Source organism: Cottoperca gobio, chromosome 6 (assembly GCF_900634415.1).
Source record: "Cottoperca gobio chromosome 6, fCotGob3.1, whole genome shotgun sequence".
Lineage (NCBI taxonomy): Eukaryota > Metazoa > Chordata > Actinopteri > Perciformes > Bovichtidae > Cottoperca > Cottoperca gobio.
In genome coordinates, this window is record NC_041360.1 from 5,237,676 (window position 1) to 5,262,516 (window position 24,841).

At 40.8% G+C, this 24,841-nt stretch overlaps 1 protein-coding gene across 2 annotated transcripts in view; it reads right to left on the minus strand.

The window, feature by feature from the left end:
* necab2 (N-terminal EF-hand calcium binding protein 2) overlaps positions 1-24,841 on the minus strand; it is a 121,232-nt gene that overhangs the window by 27,873 nt on the left and 68,518 nt on the right. The window contains exons 8-9 of one of the 2 annotated variants that reach the window (XM_029433910.1): positions 11,941-12,020; positions 5,648-5,704 (exon numbers count right to left, since the gene is read on the minus strand). In XM_029433910.1, the coding sequence (XP_029289770.1) occupies positions 5,648-5,704; positions 11,941-12,020 (137 nt within the window). The remainder of the gene's footprint in view (positions 1-5,647; positions 5,705-11,940; positions 12,021-24,841) is intronic. The other variant, XM_029433911.1, reaches the window with a different exon arrangement.

Below are 24,841 nucleotides of genomic sequence, written 5' to 3' on the forward strand. Positions count from 1 at the left end.
TGCTGAAAGGTGGGACCTATTTCACACTTCGTCTCCATCTCGACTGAGTCAGCACTTTGAGAATTATGGATAATTCAAAGAGCTTCTGGTGAGTGCATGACCTACTCATACTGTAATATCCATATTTATAACCTCTTGATTTATTTTTCATAAGGGTCTTCACAGCGTCCTGAAAGTCCCTCTCACCTCCCGACTGTCTGTTCCATTTATCTACAACTTATCAGAGCATACATTATATATTGAAGCCTCATGCAGAAGGTCTTACTTATTATTCACACAGTATGAATTTAGTTTCTCCACTGACATCTTTTCTTTCCTGATCCTATTTTCTCCGTATCCCCTTCCTCATCTCGCCTCACTGACTTATTCTTTAAATGCTGACTTGTCACCTTTGCTTTCCCAAACATTCGTATCTTTAATTTGTAACTTTTCAAAAGAAATTGGTCTGTTCTGCTGATGATTTTGGAAAGTAGTTAGAGAATCATCTTTGTCTGTTGGTCTGTTAGCAAGATGTATCAACAACTACTGGATAACTAAAGCACTGCTGTACCCACGTACAATAAATTCATTTTTTACATAACATTTATTTAGCTGACGCTACTTACAATAAGTGCCTTACTCAATCATGCAAGTACATCAACTTTATCAAATATGCTGATCTTCTGATCTTCCCCCCCCCCCCCCCCCACCAAGATGGACCAAGATGGAGTCTGAACAGATAAGTTGTAAAGTTTCTACTGTCATGATGTCAAGGGGGAGTTCTTTCTACCATTTGGGAGCACGGACAGCAAACAGGTGAGATACTGTAGAGCCGTGGCCAGGCCCCCTTCGTATAGCGTGCTGCAGGGATGACGCGTTTCTGTAGGACCACAATGGAAGTTAGCTTCACATTGGTTCCCTCGACAAAAAGCGAATAGGATTTTTCGACTGGAATTTGTATTATAGCAGAAATTAGGCTCTGTGGCAAAGAAAACTGTAGACTCAATATCCAAGTAATGTGTTAAACATCATTGCATTCATGTGATAGCTTCTTGAAAGATCCAACCCAGGACACAAATGATAATCCAGAGGCTGCAGGGAAAATAGTTCTGAGCTCAGCGCCTTCTAGTTAATTATGTCTTTTATTTAGAAAAAACATAACTATGCAATGATGAAACAGAGGAGGGTACACAAACAAGCACTATTAAAGCCATCTTTTCTTAAAAACAGAAACTTTTGTCTCTTTGGCCTTTTTTTGTTTCTCCTTCCCTCATTTCTATCACCTCTCTCATCACTCTGTAATCTGACCTTCCATCCCATTCACCCCGTTACACTGTCTTTATTATTAAGACTTACTTTTCTCCTCCCCTTCTGATGTGCCTCCAGAGGATCAAAGGACTGACTATGTGATTGATATACCTTCTTCACACGACAGAAATCATTGTCAGCCAGCCGCTCACTGCTCATGAGTGTCCACTACATGCTAATTCAGCTTCACAACTGCAGTTTCAAAGTATTTCTGTCTCTTACGAAGTATATGATCTTTGTATGATCCCTATATGGTGATATGATTCACTGAGGTCTTTGTGCAGAGAGGAGGGATGATTGCTTTGACAGAGGATCGAAAGGGAGCGGAGATGACAGGTAATCAGGTTTGAATCTTTCCTCTGGTGGAGAATAGAAGGTCAGGGTGGATGGATTGATCCGTCAAAAGGAAGGGTGAAATTATGTAAAGGTGAAGAGGAGCATGACCTTGTTAAGAGTAATCCCTGTTTAGTAGCAGGAGAGGGGAGATGGTGCACATGGTTGTGTGAGATCCAGAGCTGAAGGGATGAAGAGAGGAGGTGAAAGGTGGACGGTTGAAGAAAACAATGTCATTCTGTTTTAGTTTTTATGAGTTTAGAAATAAAATACCAGATGTTCTAACTCTTTTCACTTATTGCTATTGTGCAACCATAGTGTCAAACAGGCACAGCAGCCTGGAACTGCAGTTTGTGACGGATCAGTGGAGAGTGCCTTCAATAAATGCAAACAACGAAAGGAAATATGATACACACACACACACACACACACACACACACACACACACACACACACACACACACACACACACACACACACACACACACACACACTGTGTGTGATATATGTCTTTGCTGGATTTATAATGAGCACACAATCTATAATGGTCAGTTTTGTGGATATATTCTCTCCCTCTAAAAAACTGATTTGAGTTGATATAGTAACAAAAGGTAAACTTATTTGAAAGGAAAAGAAAGAAGTAGAAGATAATAGGTGGCTTTGTGCTTATCAAACCTGACTTTCACTGGCTGCTAATCCACTCCAGTTAGTTTGCTTGTGGTGTTTGCTTTTTCATATGCAACTCTTTCTCGTTTTTTTAGGTTTGAGTTGAAATTGAATGAATAATGAACAACTAAATCATTTTTCTTATGTGGAGTTAAATGGTGGGTTTAGTGCAGTATATTTTGAAATCATGTTACTTTTCTGCTTCCCTTTTTTCTAAAGATTATGTTTTTGGCATTTATTATGGATGGTAGAGTGGAGAGGCAGAGGGAAGAGAGAGGGGAACAATGTAACAAAGGTTCCACCCACAGACTGTATAAAACATGGACGCAGTCATTTTAACATGGGGGTCTTTGGGGATTGACTGGTTTTTGGAGACAGCCTAAAGTGGCCATTTGAAGAAGTGCCGTTTTTGGCACTTCAGCGCTGTCTTCATTTTCAGCAGCGATGATGTAGTGGATATGTGATATGTACCATGAGCTGCCAGTGTGCAGAACAGACGCTCAGATAGCTTCCTGCATGCTGGGCAGTCCCATCTCATTTTATGACGCCACTGCGTGTACCGTAATTCTGGCCCTGAGGCTTACAGAGTTTTGTTATAGGAATCAAAAAGTCAACAGAGATGAGTGCCTGCAGGAAGGACAAGAGACCCTCCTTCCCTCAAAGTGTATCTAAGCTAGGAGTAGAGTGTGGAACAGAAAAAAAGAATCTAATTTATAAAAGTTCACATACCAATTAAAAAGAAAATCCCAAATGAGGAATTATGTGAATACAATGAAAATGTGTTTTAAATTATGAAACTACAATGTGTCCAAAATGAATTAATGTGTGGGATATCTAAAAATATGCAATTGGACTGACTGTTTTGTACAACCGATAAGCTATCTTCTGAGGAAGTGAGATGAAGCTCCTGCAACATTACCATGGGAACTGGGTGAGAGAGTGTTTTCCCAGACTGTGAATATACAAATATGTTTATCTCAAGGGAAAGAATTCCCTGTTGGATTCTGTTTGTTGTACAGCAGACGACTATACCACCAAATGGACCCTGGAAAGCAAAGTGATTGCTGAGAGCTACTTCTTTAATTCCCTCAAAGTGTTGAAGGTAGATGTTTTCTTTAAGCTTACCTAGTTTAAAGTTTATTGTTTTTACTGGTTACTTCTATTTCGTTTTCCTGTTTCTTTCTTTTGCCAGTTCCTTGTCTTCTTGTCTTTATACGTGCCCCATGTTGGGTGTTTCAGGAGTGTTTCGTTTCATACATTTTGAAGGAAAATCACCAACTTGAAACTTCTCCTTCTCAGTGCATGTGGGCAGTCTCATAATAACCTTTCTGTGTCAGTGCCCATGACAACTGGATCATTTGTCAGGGCCCTCACTGCTTGCCGGCAGATAAAAGAGAGCCATAAGTGGCCCGACTGCTGTGGGGAAGAGTGCAAAAGGTAATTATTACACTGGTTTAACTCCTTGTGGCACAGATGTGGGGCCAGAAGTATTTAACTGATGGAGTGATCTTGGGGCCACACTAGGGCTTCAGGGATGGCGATGTTGGTCGGTTGGTCCACTACTTCGGTACAGACTAAAATATCTCAACAATCTCTGGATGGATTGCTATGACATTTTGTAGGAGGAAGTCTATTGACATGGTCATGTTGATCTTGTGACCTTGTGTCACCACAAGGTTGATATTTTAGTTTTTAGTGAAGTATCCTGACATTTGGTCCAGACACAGGTTCCCCTCAGGAGGGATTGTAATGACCTTTCATTTGAGGTCATCATCAGGTGAAATAATTGTGTATGTCTAGTACATTGGTTTAGCGAGTAGCATGCTAACACATACAACCAAGATGGCGGTACAGTTTCACAGAGCATGGCTGAACTGATCATTTTGATACTTTTGTGTGAACAATTCTACCGTTTTATTTATATATATTTATATATATATATATATATATATATATATATATATATATATATATATATATATATATATATATTTTATAACAGAGGCATCATTTTTATTTTTCTGTTTTTAATGGTGTAATAAAATAAATCATTGATCATGACTTTGACTTTCCGATGTTCAGATCACGTGATGAATAAAAAAACACAGTCAAGAGTAATGGTCACTTGTAATAATTGCTGCTTTGGCATCGTTGGAGAACGTCGCTGATGTGGCACAATTGGTAATTCTTTACGTTGTATAATGAGTGGTGATACTCAGACGGATAATTAAGTGACTTATTCCATTTATGGCTAACCGGGGGGTGGAAATGAGGCTTGTGCCCAGTTCCACAATGATTGAGATCATTGCCTACACAGCTTTACAATTCTGATGGATAAGATGTGTGTATGCATATTTCTGTGTTTGTGCAGACAGAGAGTTAAAGTAGTGAGTTGTGTGTCTGGCTGGTGATGTAGCGATTGTTCACGTAGAAAAAACCCACATGATATATGTTTTGAAATGATCTATTCGTAACTTGTTCCAATCTAAATGTACTGTTACTTATCAAACAGCCTGTTTCTTAAGCAATAATGTAATGAACGACCCTATCTAAACCAATCCCCAACATATATGACTGACACGCCTGCGTTCTTTTTAGTGCAGGTACTTATCTCATCCAGTGCATCTTCTTAGCATTACAGAGGGTTTTGTGTAAAGTCAACTTGAATACAATAAATGTATTTCTGTAAAATACAGATTGCTTATGGCTTTTTGCAGGCATACAGACCTGTAAGAGAGCTTTTGGCTGTATTTATTGCACTCACGCTCTTATCTCTACTTCACAGCAGGCACACAAGTGCTGTATGTGACAGCAGTCTCGGGTGAAATTATATCCGAAGATGGTATCAAATAGTTGAGCTTTTGTAGGTACACAATGTTCTGATTTACTGTATGATTCAATTCTAATACAGCCTGAAAAACAAAAAGCCTGCATGCTCGTATGATCACTATCACAGAGAATATCACACACCCTAAATATGCAGTATGTCTCTAGGACAGCTGACATTTTCTCTGTGGGTGTTAGATATTGTAAGATAGTGTGTGATTCTAATAAATCTTCCCCCAGAATACTCAGTGTCTATAAATTATTCAGGTCCAGACAACAAAACAAAACAAGCACCTTTCCTGGGAAATAATACAAGAGATCCGCGCCCATGGGACAGGCACTGAGACCTGGATTATTTTTGTTCGTGCAGAAGTGCTGTCCCATGTTAATTATGTGTAAGCCTTGTAACTCTCAGTCTGAGCTACTCCTGCAGTGATAGTTGGCCTTTGTAAGGCAGCAGAAAGTGATGCTGCACACGGGGCTGTGTGTTGCAGTGTAACAATGTACAATGGTGATTCATTTAGTGTCTACTTACTGCGCTGGTAGTGCCATCTGTGTCTGTTAGCCTCTGGTGCAGATCAAACCAGACTGTCTGCAAGGAGAAGCACAACAACAACAACAGCAGCAACATGTCAATCAACAAGACCAACAACAGCAACTACTACAGCCACAGCTTGAAGCAGACATTAGTCACTCACAACGAGAGGCGATGGTGAGCACGCTGAGAGCAGAAACAGGCATGAAAGCAAGACGGGAAGTCTTTTTAAGATGAAAATAAAGTTCAGCAGGGGAGATGGGGGGAGGGTTCGAGCAGGAGGTGGATGCATGCCAATAAGAAAAGCCCGAAATGAAACAGAACGATTTATATCAGCATAAAAGATCTAAACATAGAACACTGAAATGACAAATTTAACTGAGCATCACGATGTAGGAGCTGTAGCTGGAAGGGATGAATCAAAGTAGTCTTTGCTAAATAAGGGGATGTAGTAATGTGATCAAGAACTTAACTGACTATCGTTAAGCCCCAACCCCCTTAGCTACGGTTGCTAAACCTGTCAAGCTTTTGATGCTCGCACGGCACATACGCATTTTAAAATGCCAACGTGGCAGATTTACCACTGGAAATTGTGGTAGTAGCCTCCAGTCAACAACCTTGGATATTGTTGGCTGTTGCTAGCAGATATTATCAACTCTATCTAGCTAGCGCAAGCTAATGCTAACACTAAAACTCAAGTTAAAAATGCTGTTCCAGCCGACTATGTTATATGACAGTGTATTAGGGCCATTGTAGGTAAAACAATAATTAATTATACATTTTAAAGGGTATAATAATAATTAGCAATATTTCAAGAAGAAAAGTTTATAAAAAGGAAGGAACTACAACACAATTGCACTCACTAACGTGTGCGTGTGGCATTCCTGTTTACCGGTGGTGGCTGTGGTGAGATGCAAAATGAAGCGATGTAGTTCCTTAACAGAAAACTATGTGAACTATGTACTTCTATGTTTCCAGAAAATACATTTTAAAACTAGAGGCCTATAAAAGGGTCTTAAGAATGCTCCTGATGGTGTGATATAAGGCCAAAAGTTTGAGTCAAATGCTACATGTACCAGGGAAAATGTCAGCAGGGATTTTCTCAAGTCAATTATTCACATTCAAGACTTAATGAGAACATAATTATGTTCAAACAGGCTCTTCATAAAAGACATTAGTGAAGCCAGGTGGGCTCATGGCACATCGTGTTTATGTGTCTGTGTGAGAGGATGATGAGACATTGATTTCTAGTTTTCTCCTCCACCCTCAATGTCTGTGAGTCAGAGTTACACAAACCTGTTCTAACAAATCACAGTAGGTGCTGCAGGTTTCTGTCACCAAGGTGACTGATGAGAATCACTGTTGCTACAGTAAATGAATAGTGTCTGCATCGCTGGCAGGGGAATGGAGAATTTTACCAAACGCAACAGGGGAAGTCGAGGCAAAGGAGCCACACACACACACACACACACACACACACACACACACACTGTTGGTAATGACGCTGATGAGAGGGATCCAATGAGCTGAAAGATGCTCAAACACTCTGTAGATTTGAGGGGAACTGCAAGACAAGATGATATTAGATATTCCTCTGAAAGAAAATAATAAGATTCTTGTTTGATTCTTTATACTGATGTTGGTTTCTCTTTGACAATCACTGATCTTCACTGAATACAAAAAGCTGGGAATGTCCCGTATTAATTTATTTTGGCCCGGATCCCGTTCCGAGACCTTTAAGATTGGGTTGATCAAATCTGATACTTATATTAACTTAAATGTTGGTTAAACATCTGACAAACTGAAAGGTGTAGCCTTATACATTTGAAGCGCCTTACTGTTCACAAGCTACTTGATCCAGATACTGAGGGTCCTGATTGAAAACTATAAAGCTGATAAGTTAAAATGATTGATATGGATGGAAGTTTGACTGCAAGAATGTCACTCCTGAAATTGCCGTGAACCGCTATGGAGAACATGTGTCACTCTGTTGAAGTGGTTGGGACAAAACAGTCCACGCTCGGTTGTACAGCAGTGTTAAAGAGTGATGCTCCTTTTACCTCACAAACAATCTTTGTCAGAGTACAGACATAAACCCAACACAGACAAGTTTAATTTTAGCCTGCCATACTCAAGAGATTTGCATTAATTAACAACAGCTGATAAGATCGACTGCCACCGGCGATGTTTGTCACTTTAACCTGTAAAAGTGTCGGTCAGTGCAGGCTATGAATAGAAGCTGCTCTCTGAATGTTTTGTACACTGCTCTTTGCTAATGAGAGAGGAGAAGTCTCAACCAAAGAAAACATCAACAAGCTTCAAGATCTGCCATTACAGGAGAGTGTAGTCAAAGACAGGATAACATGCTTTGGCTGAAAAAAGGAGAAGAAAGTTCAATCACTTTGCTTGTCATTTTTTAGCCTCAGTATCACATGTACCAGATGTGCAGCCACAATCAAAGGCTATCATCGGAGGAACACATTTCTTGTCTGTGGCACACAGAGAGCAACAAATAATGATATTGCGTAAGCAAAAGAAGAAACAAACTCCCGGGGGGAGCGTGGAGAATCTGAAAGTGAGACCAAGCAATGAATTTTTCCACTTTAAGGATGGTTTGCAGGTAAAGGGATTTCCAGCGCGTTATCACAGAGCAGTGGTGCCAACACAGGGCACTATTTTCATCTCGCCAGGCACCACATCACTGTTTGTAGCTGCCTTATTAAACAATTCATGATTCACTCAGTGTGATAATATCATTTCCTCTTCCATACTCCTGCACAGTCTTAATACTGAGATCCGTGCAGGTAATACCAGCCCAAACAGAGGGACAAAGACAAAGCCACATTCAGTACGCCTCCTCAAAGCCATGTTCTGCTTTGATATGATTACTGCAGTATGCTGTCTAGCCTCTGAAAATGTAATCCAGCAGAAAATGTCTATTCATTTACTTTTATTTAGCTTTGGTTATTCTGAAAAGGCACTTTCCAATATAAAAGTATGGTGACCTATTTTCTTCTCTATGTGCAGAGTTCTTCTGCTATTCTCTGTTGTCACTGGAAGAGTAATTCTGGGAGTCATTTCTTCTTCTCACTAAGAAAGTCTTTCAGCAATGTGGAAAATCTGCAGCAGCCTTACAAGACCTCAAAAAGATAATGACAAGATAATGTTTTAATTGTGGAAAGCATTGCAGTGGGAGAGACTAGCAGGACTTGAATGAAAACACATTTTATTCTGGTCAGTAATTGAAAAGTTATCTTCAAAAAGGCTTTTAATCTGCACTCAATGCATCAAGGGGGTATTTTCTTTGATGTCATTCACAGTTATATTGTAATTTCTCAGTTGTACACAAGGAGTACAATCGACTCAAGGCTATCTGAAGTGTTGGCCTCACAACTATCTTAATCTTCGCCCTTTAGGTTTTTATAAGATGCAGAACTAATATTTGAGCCTGATTAAGAGAACAGTTCAACATTTTGGGAAATACTATAATTAGCTTTTCCTGCCAAGAGTTACATGAGAAGATCGACACAGATCTCATGTCTGTCTGTTTACACATTCGTCTCCTTAAGTGATCACAACCTGATGTCAGCACAGGACGAAAAGCACGTTTATCTCTGTCATCAGGTCTGATGATCAGATGTATCTTTCTTTGGCCCCCAAAGTATATCACTGGTCCCCAGTATGTTATTATGATTTCAAAAACATACGCTGACTATTTTATAGCTACAGCTACAAAGGTGCATTCTTTGGTCTGGGCAATGCCAAATGTTTTGTATCCCCTACAACAATGACACTGTGCATTGTATTAATATTAATTAAGGACTCCATATTTACCTCAGCCAAGGAGGTTAGGACTTTGGCTCGGCTTGTGTCTGTCAGCAGGGTTAAGGAAAAAACTGCCCGATTTTCATGAAACTTGGTGGAACGGTGTAGAATGGGCCGAAAGAGAACCCATTACATTTTGGAGCGGATCCGAATCACGCGGCATCTACTCATTGTTGTTCATTGATATCTTTCTGTAAGTCGCTTTGGACAAAAGCGTCAGCTAAATTAACTGTAATGTAATAGGCAAACATTTATTAACTGGTTAGGCTACTGGGATAATGTTGACTTGACTATAAGACTTGACTTTAGATTTGGCTTGTTGATGAGATGAAGAAAGAGTGGAGAAATTAAAGCAACATCACTGTCATATCTACTTTTCTCTTTGTGCAATTTTCAAGCTTTAATTAATTACTGGCTACTTTCCGCAGTAAAAAAACACACGGTAACATAAACAAATCATTCCGAAGAAGATCCTGTCTTCATTCCTGTCCAAACAGGTACAAATCAGACTCTGTTTAATCATCCGTGAGTGTCTTTGCGCCACAGTCACTGCAAACAAGTCAGTCCCTCGGGGGAGTAATGGGCTCTCAAGAGGGCTTCGGGGTCACACAGGATTTTTGGACAATTCTTTGGTGGAAGATGTTTCAATCACTTCTTCTATAATAGAGGTCACTCGACTTCAAACAATATTATTTAAAACTGGACAATTTGTTAGACGCATATTGAATTAGCATCTGGGGCCGAGGGCTAAAGGTCTGATGTAACCAGGCTTCACGGGTCTGTATACTACCTTAGAATACCAGGTAGTATACAGTTCTACTGTATAAAACCTGATCAAATACTTTGTTTTCTATCTGGGATTCCCCTTCCCTCCTTCTACACCCTCCCTCCAGTACATTGTGTTTAGTTATTCTTCTATTCGATTCTATTTAGTTTCTGATGTAGTGGCCCACTCTCCTAAAGACAGTTGAGTCTACTGGGGCTCTTAACATGTTCAGTACTGGACGGGACACAGGCAATGCAGAGGAAGGGAGAGGAAGAGGCAAGAGGAGTGGAGGAGTGGAGGAATGAGGTCATAGATGTAAAGATGGAGGAAGGCAGGGAGGAGGATGAAGAGGCGTTCTGGGACTACAGAGCTGCTACAAAGAGGAGGAAGTATAGAAAAAGACAATTGCAATAGCTTGGACACAAAGCCTTTATTGCCTCCTCTTTCTCTTTCTTCATCTACTCCTCACCCCCACCCTTTGCTCTCCATCATTTACTGTTAATTAACTCCTTATCCAACCTCTTGCTTCTTCTCCATTTTTCCTTTCTTGTGATCTCTGAAGACCTTCAACTTCACTATGCTGCTTTGGCCTTGCCCAATGTGGTCAATGTAATATCTCCAGTTTACAAATCCTCAACATGCTGACAGCTTGGTATAACAGTTTAGTGTGAGGACTAGATCAAGGGCTTGTGCTGATCTAATTCAATTATCATAATTCATGTAATTTATTCTCTGCAGAACATATACTCTATTTACACATACTGCACCAGTACAGCCACATTCTTCCATTTACATTTCTGTACAATGTCAATGCAAAATAAGTTTACACATCATTTTGTTGGTTCCCCAGAGTAAAGCATTCAATTATTAGGGTTCAATTATGTGGCGGTTGGTTCTGTATTTTCTTATTGTAAACAAATAAAACTCATAAAAAGACCAACACCTACAATGTATCAGACTGTCGCTCGATACCTTCTGAAGGTATGCTGTGCTCATATTTTGGTGTGATTTTCTTCTTCTTGTAAATTACCTTAATTTACCTTTTCAGGGCCTCTAAAGGGATTCAAATGTAACAATCTGGGCAGGCTTGAAGTGCTCTCAGATCAGAGAAATGTCACCTTTGATTAAAGGGCTTTGAGTTGACTATCATTTTAAAGAATCATAAACCAGAAAAGTTAGACACCACTAACATATGGCTTGTTCTTACTGCAGATTTACATAACAAAAAGGGTTACAAATATAGTTTATAGAATATACTATGTATTTGAGGAAAAGGCAATAACATGTCCTAAAACACCTGGCTCGTATGGATTTAGCAAACCTTACTCAAACAAGAGTTGATGTGGCAGTGAGTATTTGCAGGAGTGTGTGTGGGACTAAACCTCAGTGTGTGTGTGTGTTCATGGTAATGAAGGAATGTGTCGCCCAGTGCCTCATTAATGTGTTTATGTCGTTTTTGGACAACAATAGAGCTCCCTGGCACAGAGGAGGAAGATATATCATGCTTTGGATACAAAGACACTACTTCTTCTTTTCATGGGATTTGCTGACGATATGAAAAATATTGAATATTGTCATCTTTATCCTTAAAGACTTGAGGTTGGGTAGTGGTCATAGTTAGGTTAAGCCTCCAGGGAATTAATGCAAGTCAATGCTTCATAAATTACGAAAACAAGTTTGCGTGCGAGTCTGTATTCCTTACTTTATTCTCCAGTCGTCCGATTAGTTCAGCCAGGCGGTTGATCTGAGAGTCCAGACCTTCTTTCCTCACTTCTACAGCACCTGCAACACACAAACATACACAGTCTTAACGATTATGAATATATTCATTCATTTACATCGCTAGTGTGATAGATCTGATGCGGCCGGATTACTTTTATTCAAAATATGTCTTGTACATACTGATAAATAGGCAATTATATCTGTTTATGGGAAGGAACATGCTCAAACTGTTCAAAGACAGTAGAGACAGGGATGGATGGGGAGCCCACTCCTTTGAGGGGCTCTGTTTAGCTTTTATTCCAGTGTGATACACAGGACTCTTCTGTAATTATCTTTGGTCTTAAAGCAACATTTTCTTTGGAAGAAAATGTTTACTTTGTGGCAAGAAAGACCGCTAACGAGGTAGAGGAATAAGTCTTTCACTTGCATAGATGCTTTTAAGTATTTCATTATCAATAAATGCAAAACACTTTACCATGTATGTGTGTTAAGAGATATTTAATCAGAAGATAATTAAGCTCCGTTTGTAACATTTTTAATTGGTGGTGCTTCTTGTAGCATTTTATGAACACAACATATTTGTTACAAATGATTTATATTGAAGTATTATTTCCAGTAAAAAGAATCACAACTAAGACTGGTCTGTCATTGAGCTTGTTAGCGTTCTCACAATTAAAACCACATTTCCCATAAAATGGTATACCTCCTCTTGTAAAGATGTTGCTACATGTCCCCCTTCCATGATACTTTTCTGCATGTAGTCACTTTCTGTTTAACTTGAATAAATAACTTAAACATGTCAGAATCGGCAGTGTAGAGTTTCTTGTTTGATACAATGCGTTCTCTTATAAAATAAGATACATGAGATAATCCTTTATTAGTCCCACAGCGGGGACATTTGCAGTGTTACAGCAGCAAAGGGAATAGTGCAATACAAAGTAGCATCAGTTTAAAATGAAAATAAACAACAACTAGAATATAATAAATAAGTAAACACTGGTGATTGGTGATTATGCTGAGTATTTCACACTCAGAATTAATGGTACCTATTGGAGTTTTTGACCATGAGTAGAGCTATAGAGCATTATTTTGACCAGTGACACAAGGATTCGAATGCACAAGCATGATGGCGACGCAATACAAATTGAAATTCATGCTCTCGGTTTCACGCTATACTGGTGAACAACGGTTGGTGGCACTAATGTGGCTAATGTAGCGAAGCATCAAGGAAGAAGAAGACTGCTAGCATGAAACATGGATGTAAACAATTTAAGAACAATAGGCTTTTCAAATGTTTTGAAGACATTGTCAAGATGCTGTCAGACCTCAAAGATAAATAGAGCGGCACCGTTAATCTGTTTACAGTCAAATGAAGTTAAAAATCTTCACATTGCACCTTTAGCCCCTGTAGTGAAATGGACAGTGCAGAACTGGAAAACGCCTTTTGTTCTTCACCGTCTTTGTTGATGATGGTTGCTTATTTGTGTGTGTTAGAAAACATTTTGTTTCCTTCACATTAGCGCCTCTTTCTTCCCCTTCTTGTCCCCTTTATTTGTCTCTCATCCCTCGCTTTGTTCTTATTCTCCGTCTCCTTCCTCCCCCCTTTTCGAGTCTCTCTCCTGAGCTGCCATCCTCTAATCAGCCCCTGTCGCCCCCTCACCGCTAATTGGAGAGTCTGCTGCCCACTCTTCATTAAAAGCTTTAACAGTCAGTCAATTAGAAGCTACCTCTACATCACACACATACACACACACACACTCACACACACACACACACACACACACACACACACACACACACACACACACACACACACACACACACACACACACACACACACACACACACACACACACACACACACACACACACACACACAAAACCATAGTGTGTAACCATGGAGACATTTGGAGATAAAAGCCCAGTGGTCATTTTGAAAATAAATGTCCCACTTAATTATAGAAGTGTGTGAGGAATTACAGCTTTCAAATTTAGCAGCGGAGTGGGGGGGGGGGTTTGCAGTCTCTATTGACTTTCTCCTAAATTAAACCTGATTTGAGTTGTTCCACATTGACCTTATTTAACTTTCTGTGTCAGCCAGAATTTTAATGTGTTCACGTGAATCATGAAAAAATCTCTCAAATTAAGTGACTCAAAACACTATGAATTTAAACTATGGTAGAATCCAGTGATATTAGTTCAAGTAGTAAGTAACTGTAAGAGTTTGGTATGAATGCGTGTTGCCAGAAGAAATGCCGGTAAAATTTAAACAGATCAGTATCTGGTATAACGTGAAACAAGATGTTTATATTCTTTTTACATTTACTTATATTCTTATAATGTGAATCGCTGTAAGATATAAAGACATAAGTTGGCGGAGGCGGACTCCCTGTGATATGTACTCTGTTTGTGAATCGACATCACCATGGCAACTGAGACGGTGATCAATGAGAAATAAGCCACATCTAGTGGGTTGGACTCGTTCTTCCTTCTGTACACCCCAATGCATTTTAAAACCCTTCTTAGTGGAAGCATACTCATCACAATATGATTTCCCGTGCTCACCAACAGCAGAATGTCACCGTGTCTCATCCCATAAATCGTGTTAATGATCCATATTCCTCAATGTATCCTTTCTCCGTTCAGCGTTTGCTCATTCATACGAGCTTCACTTTATAACAAGATAGGTCATGTTATCAGGTTACAACGTGAGACGGTTCAGGTCATAACAATAACAGTTATTATGTTATAACATGAAGCTTTTCACGTTGCAACCAGAGACAGCAGCATACTGTTCTAACAAGAAGAGTTCCTTCTTTTTCTGACATGGCAGCAATACGTCGGAGAATGGACCTGATGGAAAAGGCAGCATAGCTGGAAGTTGTGTGCTGTAAGGGGGCAGATGTCAGCATGGTGCATTGGTGTGTAATATCTGATTTTCACACCAGATACTGGAGTTCACATCCCGTCTCAACAATTTAATGTTGTGAAAACATTTACTTGTTTTGTCGTTTTAACAAGAGCGCTCAGATCTTTCACTGCCTTTCTTTTAGAAGTTCCTATTGTTTTCCACAAGACATTCGGTGAAGCTGTTTTCTGTTTGATAAGCCTTAACTCTGGTTACCATTCCTCTTAATCTTGAGATAAACTTGATTGCTATTGCAGAACATTGTCTGAATGTTATCAAAGGTTTTGAGACATCTGAGTTTGAGTTGTCCACAACCCGCTCTATAGATTCAACAGGCACCAATACATTCTACTTTGCCATTGAATGCCATGCAATGTCCAAACCCATAAAACAAGGGATTCAAGCTGGAGGCAAAGCCAGCTAGAGATGAATGCAGAGGTGTAGCTAAGACAAAACATGACCAACACAGATGTTCTAACATTGTGTCATAGTACTAATCAGTCATTGCAATTCTGTGTTTTCTCTGGTTGAAATATGAGTTTCATGGTAAATCGTGTGAGATTAAAAAGCAGTATTTCTTATTGTATTCAATATGGCTTTTCCTCTGCCCTCCTCACACAGGCCTACGACTGTCTAGCGCAAACAAGGCAGGATGATCAGCTGTGAAATTCACATCTTTAACAACAGTGTGCAATATATTATGTATTATTGGGAGTAATTACCAGCTACTGTTTTTGAAACCTGTCTGAGCAGACTGGATGACATATGGCGACTCCATTCTCTTTTCCATCACAGCAACATGGCACAGCAGTGCATGCACACATACATGTGTATTTAAAGACTTCTGAAAACAATGTTTTTTCTAATATATTCTGCTAAAATATGCACATGTGTACTTAAATCTATCCCTAGATACAATACAAGGAAGAGGATGAACGTACAGACCAAACAGCAACCCCCATCACGATGTGTTGAATACTTTAACCTTCTCTCAATGACCCCTTATGGAACACGGCTTTACTCATGGTGGGAAATCAAGAGACAATATAGCTCCAAAAACAAATTGGAAACTAACAAATCAGACACAAGTGAAGGGATCTTTACACAACCACTTCCCAAAGCTTACCACAGCTTAGGGAACATAACTAGGCCCAGCAGGCCTGTCAAGCCTTGGATTTCTCCACTTGATGAAGCAGTGAGCAGAGGGCTGTAGCGATGCTACTTTTATTTTAGCCTTTCCGAAACAAAAGCACAATAATGAAAGTGTATAGAATGGATTTCACTGTGTGCTCATCTGTTCTACTGTAAGCTGCAATCAAAAGCATTTCCGGCTAACTAACTGAAGTTAGAAGAGACATGATTGCTGCATCTTAGTATTCATCAACTACGCCCAAAAAGTAGTTAAGTAGTCTATTCAATTGCGCGAGATGTATCATTTTTGGATGAGGAAGAACACCATTTGCACAGTATTTCATCAGCTTGTTTGAATGAAAGATGAGCAAAACCTGCAAGTCTTTCTTCTTTTTTTGGGTAAAATGTTGTGATTTTTATATAGCGCTGAATTAAGTCAGGCTGGTACTGTTAATACCTGTTAACCTTAAAACCTGTATGTAGTAAGTGTTGTATGTGATGCAAATAAAAGAAGAAAAGAATCAAATGTGTAATGAAGTGCGGTATAGTTATTTGGAAAATGTCTGTGAAACATAAGATTAAACATAAGAATAATGTCAAAGAATATACACACACACACACACACACACACGCACACACACACGCACACGCACACGCACACACAGAGGCCTGAGAGTTTATCTGTGCCTGAGAAAGCACTGAACAGTAACCTGCAGTTTATTTACAATTAAAACTCTTGTCAGATGCCCTTAGAGGAGATATGCACTGAAGCGTTGCACACAGCAGACAACATAGCATTGTCTGCTCGACTTAAAAGGTAGTGGATATTTTTAACACCCCCCCCCTTACTCTTTTCCTCGCTCTTTGTTTCTTACCCCAGTCGTCTCCCACTCGCTTTGTCTTTTCTGTTCCTTTCCCTCCACTCTCTATCCGTGTCACTGCAAACACTCAATCAATCGATCAATTCACAGTGAAAACAAACATACCTCTTTATATGCTATTATGACATGAATACAAAACTTCAACGCGACTTCATATGAGTGCTTGTAGCCATAAAAGAATAAAGAAGAGATGACTCAGGAGTAATTCATACATTATGAAGGAGGTTGGGCAGTAGGACAGGGAAAGGGGGAGCGAGGATTTTTGGAGTCATTAATCAATCGACTTCGAGAAAAAGTGCAGCTGACTTCAAGGTCCTCATAGAAGAGAGGGGGCAGGAGGGTGAGCAAAAAAGTAATTATGGCATCCATTTGTGGTTGCTTTGATTTGAGCGGTAAAACATGTTATTGGTTATACCAAAATATGAGATTAGTTAGATTGTAATTACATGTCATTAAATATGATCGTAGCTATGTTATACTGTATTATTAATCATTTGTTAACAGTTTATATCAGTAATGTACTCCATTTATAGTGTGGGGGTTATAGTTGTCAATAAATAAACTAATGAACACTTGTCCCTATATATCACATATACATTAAAGTGTTAATATACTGTGTAATGTGAAATGAGGGGTGGGGGTAAAGTAGTGTCTTACAGTCAGTGGTCTGAATGAGTTGCTGGAACATCTTCATCATCTGTTCTGAATCCTCATGGCCTACAGTGCAGTGAGCCCAGCAGTCTGACTTGATGCAAAAATGCCAAGAATTATTTTTTATCTGCTGCAGAAATCGATTTTGATCCAATATTACTAAATGTCTCCATCATGTTTACAGCGACAGCTACTGTCCAGCGATTCTGATGGTGAATAGCTGTGCATGTAATGACCACTTGTGTTCTGAAGTCACTTCGCAGCATACACATTCCCAAGCCTGTGCCTGCAGTATGTACTGTAGCTCAGAGGCCTTTTCTGACACGCTGTAAGCTTAAATGTGTCATGGGATACACACTGACAGGTGACAGATGTTTGGAACTGAGAAATGAAAATCCTGGCAGTTTGAGCTGTCATCTTTGAACAAGTCATCCAACATGAATCAATTTTTCTTCTATGCAGCACTAGAAGTGAAGCACATAGAGAAACTTTGCTGCAGACCAAACCTGTGCCTATCAATCACACAAAACTCTTGAGTGTCACATATATAGTACGTTTAATCTGTCATTGTTTCTGCACGTTGATGCCTGAGAACAGAAGAAGAGCAGAAAGAAGAAGAAAAGCTGGTGTGCCACATGTATCATACACTATCTATAATTGGATGGTACTTTGAGAAGAAAGCTCTTCTTCAGTGTCATGCACTGTTTTGGTAAAACTCTCTAAAATCCTTTATGTAAAGAATTTGTTTTTCTGTCAGATAATGGAAGATTTATTTTCTTTATTTATAAAGAATTATAGACAATATGCACTTTGAAGGGGGCTTTGAAAATTCACTTTCAATGAGCAGCAGAAGCATTAGAAAGTAGGCAAATGTATTCTCTACATTAATTATTATGCTCACTGGTTTACCACAAAGCACTCTAATAATAAAAATAAATAGCTTCATTATTTATCTCAGATGGTATTTTAACCACATGGCTCTGCAGCTATTTAGGTTTATGTTTAGGATCATTATGTAATATTACTTTTTCATTTGGGTGCACCTGGTATGTTGCTGCATTTGAAAGCCTTTAAATAAATAAAGGGGGTTTTGAAAAGAGAAGGCCATGTATGTTTAGTCCGACTGTGTCTATAATATAGTTATATACAGTATTCACTTTATTACCCAGTAGCACTTGGCCCTTGGTCATCTCTTGTTCATATCGTCTCTATATCTGGGTGAGGGTCAAGGGCCACATACAATATGAGATACTACACAACTAAAGAGAACATCTTTCTTATTGTATTCTTTCCCAGGGACAGGTCAATTAATAATTTAGCAGAAAAAAGCTTGAAAGTATAAAACAGCCAACAAGGACTCTGATCGTTGTGTTGTTATGATGTACAGCAGTGGTTCCCAAACAGTGTGCCGCGCCACACTGGTGTGCCGTGAGACAAATTCTGCTGTGCCGTGGGATTTTGAAACAATTAGGCCTATTGCATATAACTGTACAAAAAGTTATGAATGATTTTTTATTTACTTTATCGGTACTTTTTCCTACACACTTATTTCACAATATAGAAACAATAGGCCGTATATGCTTTGGCCTAAATATAAATAAAACAATCATTACAAAAAAGGAAATCTGTCAATTTACAACAATTCCCATTCATCTATTGCTAACTGCGTTGATGGTTGATCTAAATTTAGCCTTCAATTCACAAACATTTTCTAAACTTTTTGCATGCCAGTTAATTTTACTTCTCAATGCATATTTTTTCTTTACAAGTTTAGTTGAAAACGTTTAATTTTCAACTCATCGCATACTGTTGTAAGTCAATATAAATGTTCTGTTTGTACAGTGCATCTCTCTAATTACTTTGGTCAGTGAAGATACATATTTCTCACTAGGGACGCCCTCTCTCTCTCTAGTTCCATTATCTCATTTTATATTTTGTGACATTTCTAGTTAAATGGGTGTGTTGCTGCTTTAATGTGGCCTACTTTTACAATGAATTAATTAAATGAATTCTTAAATTATTTTGCTAATAAATTATTAATGAAATAATATAGTTGTCTGTCAAGTTTGGCATTAGTAAATAACACATTTTTTTCACTGAGTGATAACAGTTCACTAGCCCCCGGCTGAGCGCCGCTACGTTGGAGTTTATCCCGGTGGACGAGAGGGTTGCCTCCCTACGCCTTCGGGTTATGGGGGGGAAAACTCTGACTGTTGTTTGTGCCTATGCCCCAAACCGCAGTTCTGAGTATTCGGCCTTCTTGGAGACCCTGAATGGAGCCCTGCAGGGGGCTCCAGTAGGGGACTCCGTAGTCTTGCTGGGAGACTTCAACGCACACGTGGGAAACGATGGAGACACCAGATTGGGAGGAAGGGCCTCCCTGATCTAAACTCGAACGGTCGTTTGTTGTTGGACTTTTGTGCTAGTCATGGAATGGCCATAACAAACACCATGTTCGAACATAAGGATGCTCATAAGTGCACGTGGTACCAGAGCACCCTAGGCCAAAGGTCAATGATCGATTTCGTAATCGTATCATCTGATCTGAGGCCGCATGTTTTGGACACTCGGGTGAAGAGAGGGGCGGAGCTGTCGACTGATCACCATCTGGTGGTGAGTTGGATCAAGGGGTGGGGGAAGACTCTGGACAGACCTGGTAAACCCAAACGGGTAGTGCGGGTGAACTGGGAACGTCTGGAGGAAGCCCCTGTCCTGGGGATCTTTAACTCACACCTCCGGTGGAGCTTTTCAGCCATCCCTGTGGAGGTTGGGGGCATTGAACCTGAGTGGGTGATGTTCAAAACCTCTATTGCTGAAGCTGCGGTGATGAGCTGTGGTCTCAAGGTCTTAGGTGCCTCAAGGGGCGGTAACCCTCGAACACCGTGGTGGACCCCGGTGGTCAGGGAAGCCGTCCGACTGAAGAAGGAGTCCTTCCGGGTTATGTTATCCGGGAGGACTCCGGAAACAGTTGCAGGGTATCGAAGGACTAGAAGGGTGGCAGCTTCTGCCGTGTCAGAGGCAAAGCAGCGGGTGTGGGAGAAGTTCGGAGAAGCTATGGAGAAGGACTTTCGGTCGGCACCAAGGTGCTTCTGGAAAACCATCCGGCACCTCAGGAGGGGGAAGCGAGGAACCATCCAAGCTATGTACAGCAAGGGTGGGACCCTGTTGACTTCAACTGAGAAGGTTATCGGCCGCTGGAAGGAGCACTTTGAGGAACTCCTGAATCCGACTAACACGCCCTCTATGGTTGAGGCAGAGCTGGAAGCTGATGGGGGATCATCGTCAATTTCCCTGATGAAAGTCACTGAGGTAGTCAAACAACTCCACAGTGGCAAAGCCGCAGGGGTTGATGAGATCCGTCCAGAAATGCTGAAGGCTTTGGGTGTTGAGGGGCTGTCTTGGTTGACACGCCTCGTCAACATTGCATGGAAGTCTGGGACAGTGCCTAAGGGTTGGCAGACCGGGGTGGTGGTTCCCCTATTTAAAAAGGGGGACCAGAGAGTGTGTGCCAACTACAGGGGTATCACACTTCTCAGCCTCCCTGGTAAAGTCTACTCCAAGGTACTGGAAAGGAGGGTTCGGCCGGTAGTCGAACCTCTGATTGAAGAGGAACAATGCGGATTCCGTCCTGGTCGTGGAACAACAGACCAACTCTTTACTCTTGCAAGGATCCTGGGGGGGGCCTGGGAGTACGCCCATCCGGTCTACATGTGTTTTGTGGATCTGGAGAAGGCGTATGACCGGGTCCCCCGGGTGATACTGTGGGAGGTGCTGCGGGAGTATGGGGTGAGGGGGTCACTTTTGAGGGCCATCCAATCCCTGTACGCCCAAAGCGAGAGTTGTGTCCGGATACTCGGCAGTAAGTCGGACTCGTTTCCCGTGAATGTTGGACTCCGCCAGGGCTGCGCTTTATCACCAATCCTATTCGTGATTTTCATGGATAGGATATCGAGGCGTAGTCGTGGAGGAGAGGGGTTGCAGTTCGGTGACCTGAGGATCTCATCGCTGCTCTTTGCAGATGATGTGGTCCTTATGGCATCATCGGTCTGTGACCTTCAACAGTCACTGGATCGGTTCGCAGCCGAGTGTGCAGCGGTTGGGATGAGGATCAGCACCTCCAAATCTGAGGCCATGGCTCTCAGCAGGAAACCGGTGGATTGCCTACTCCGGGTAGGGAATGAGCCATTACCCCAAGTGAAGGAGTTCAAGTACCTCGGGGTCTTGTTCGCGAGTGAGGGGACAATGGAGCGAGAGATTGGCCGGAGAATCGGAGCAGCGGGGGCGGTATTACAGTCACTTTACCGCACCGTTGTGACGAAAAGAGAGCTGAGCCAGAAGGCAAAGCTCTCAATATACCGGTCGATCTTCGTTCCTACCCTCACCTATGGTCATGAAGGCTGGGTCATGACCGAAAGAACGAGATCACGGGTACAAGCGGCCGAAATGGGTTTTCTCAGACGGGTGGCTGGCGTCTCCCTTAAAGATAGGGTGAGAAGCTCAGCCATCCGTGAGAGACTCGGAGTAGAGCCGCTGCTCCTTTACGTTGAAAGGAGCCAGTTGAGGTGGTTCGGGCATCTAGTAAGGATGCCACCTGGGCGCCTCCCTAGGGAGGTGTTCCAGGCACGTCCAGCTGGGAGGAGACCCCGGGGAAGACCCAGGACTCGGTGGAGAAATTATATCTCCTCACTGGCCTGGGAACGCCTCAGGATCCCCCAGTCGGAGCTGGAGGATGTGGCCCGGAGAAGGGAAGATTGGGGTTCCTTACTGGAGCTGCTGCCCCCGCGACCCGATCCCGGATAAGCGGTAGACGATGGATAGATGGATGGATAACAGTGATATGATGTGTTATAGAGGGTATTTTGCCCGGATATGAACACAGGTGGGCCTTGAGATTTTGGCTTGGTCTTTGGTGTGCCTTGTGTGTGATGTACAGGACGGATGTGTAATCTGCACCTATAACAACATGGTTTAAAAACCATCAGGCACCTCTGTAACCTCTGTTACCGCTCTCTTATTTTACTGTCCCTTAAAGAAATAGTTCAACATTAGGGAAAATGAATAACATAAATACCACTCTAATGTCACAGATCATGTGAAGCTACAACCAGCAGGCATTTAGCCTAGCTTAGCACAAAACCTTGAAACAGCTAGCCTGACTCTGTCTAAAACGTCTTGTTGTGGTTTTAAGGTGGGTTATTTTTACACTTTTTTTTGACGGATTAAACATAAATGCCATTAGATATGTAAAATAGTGAGCTTTAGTTGTGTTTATAGATGGAATTTCAGGGCAGAGTCAGGCTATCCGTTTCTCCTTTCTAGTCTTTAGGCTAAGCTTAGCTAACTGGCTGTTGTTTTAGCTTCATATTTAGCATACAGACATGAAAGTGGTATTGCTCTAACTCTCAGCATGAATGCAAATAAGCACATTTCCCAAAATGTCAAACTATTTCACTGAGTGCAAAGAGGGAACAACTTCCAAAAATAAGTAGAAGAATGAGTTTTCTATTAACAACTACTCAGTCGATTATTAGCATGTGAAGTTGTACAGTATAACCAAGCGGCAACCTCCGTCTAAAAAGTGAAGCCAATGTGGGCCTTAATCCTTCGTTCTTTTAAATGGCCAGCAGGGGGCGACTCCACAGCTTGCAAAAAGAAGTCCGATTGTATAGAAGTCTATGAGATAAGGACCCGACTTCTCACTATTTATTACCTCAGTAAACATTTTCCTAATGAGTTATGATCTCAATCATTGGTTATTTTCAGAGGTATAGGATAAAGAGTAAACTGTTCTTAGGCAGTGTGCTGTCATCAAAGCTATGTGAGAATAAAGAGTCATCATGGGCGTTGTTTTCCAGTACAAATTAAAGGCACCGTCACACATATTCGTATGACAGAAACTTATGCCGGCACATACGAAATTTTGTCAGAGTCCAAATATGTCCAACTTTTCATCGCATCGGATCGGAAAAGTGAACATATACAGATACGCATGTTTAACCTATTGATAGCGCATCACTTCCTAATACAAAATGTATCAGAGGAATACCCAAAGAATGCATAAGATATACAAAAATATGGCGTATACAAAATATCGGCAACACGCTGGTGTACGTAGATATAAGGTAAGGTATAAGTAGTATTCGTTAAGAGCTCACTGTGTTACGCTGGGGACGTTACGCGACGTTAGACATACGTGAATACGGAATACGTACGTGAATACTTACCTACGTAAATACACTACGTGAATACTTACCTACGTAAATATAGTACGTGAATACTTACCTACGTGAATACCCACGTGACTACGTTAGAGGTATCTAAGATATAGGCTACGTCGGCTGACGGTGAATCCTACAGCCAATTTATTGATAACGAGTGGATAACCTATTCCTACCCTATGTTAACACTATGCCTGACGACGGAGTAACGTTATTAAACGTGTTTCTACAGTACAGCTAGCGTTCAGCATTCTAGCCGTTCTCCAGCATCAGCATGACGTGAACCAAATGGCACTTTTACATACATTTCTGATACGTTTTAAATAAGTAAGTGATAAGCTATTAATGTTTGACATACGTATAATAATTCGTTATGTATACATCAGCTACAACACCGCTGTGGAAAAGTTGGACATATTTGGACTCTGACACATTTTGAGCTAATTTTCATATACGCCGGCATATGTTTCTGCCATACGGAGCTGTGTATGTCTGGCGTGTTTGGTGTAACGTCTGCGTCCTTCAAACGATCACAACATACCCTTAATTTATGTCAACCTATTGCCGATATTTTGTATGCGCCGGCATATGTTTCTGTCATACGGATATGTGTGACAGGGCCTTAAGAAAGAGCAAATTCATACAATAGTGACAGGGGACAGCAGCTATACCAGTGGTGGTATGGTTTATTTATGTATACTATAGATCATGCATGCTTTAAAAATATGTTGCCTTTTACAAAGCATACCGCAACTTCAGTGGTGTGTCCATGGGAACTCTGATATCTATCATTTAAGAGTGGTAAATAGAACATATAAAGTAAAGCCAGGAACAGGATTAGCAGTAATAGTCAAAGCATTTCATATTGATAATTGCTGAAGCTAGAGCGAATTCTTCTAACAGAGCAAAGCAGTTAAATTGACATAATTACAAATTAAATGAATGAATGGTGCAAAGAACAAGCACTCACGCCATTATGTGAAGGATTAAGAGAATGTGGTTTCTTGCGTTGAAAAGCTCACTGTTCCAGACCTCTCAAATATTAAACATCAAAGCATCCATGAACACACCAACACACACCACTGGCTGTCA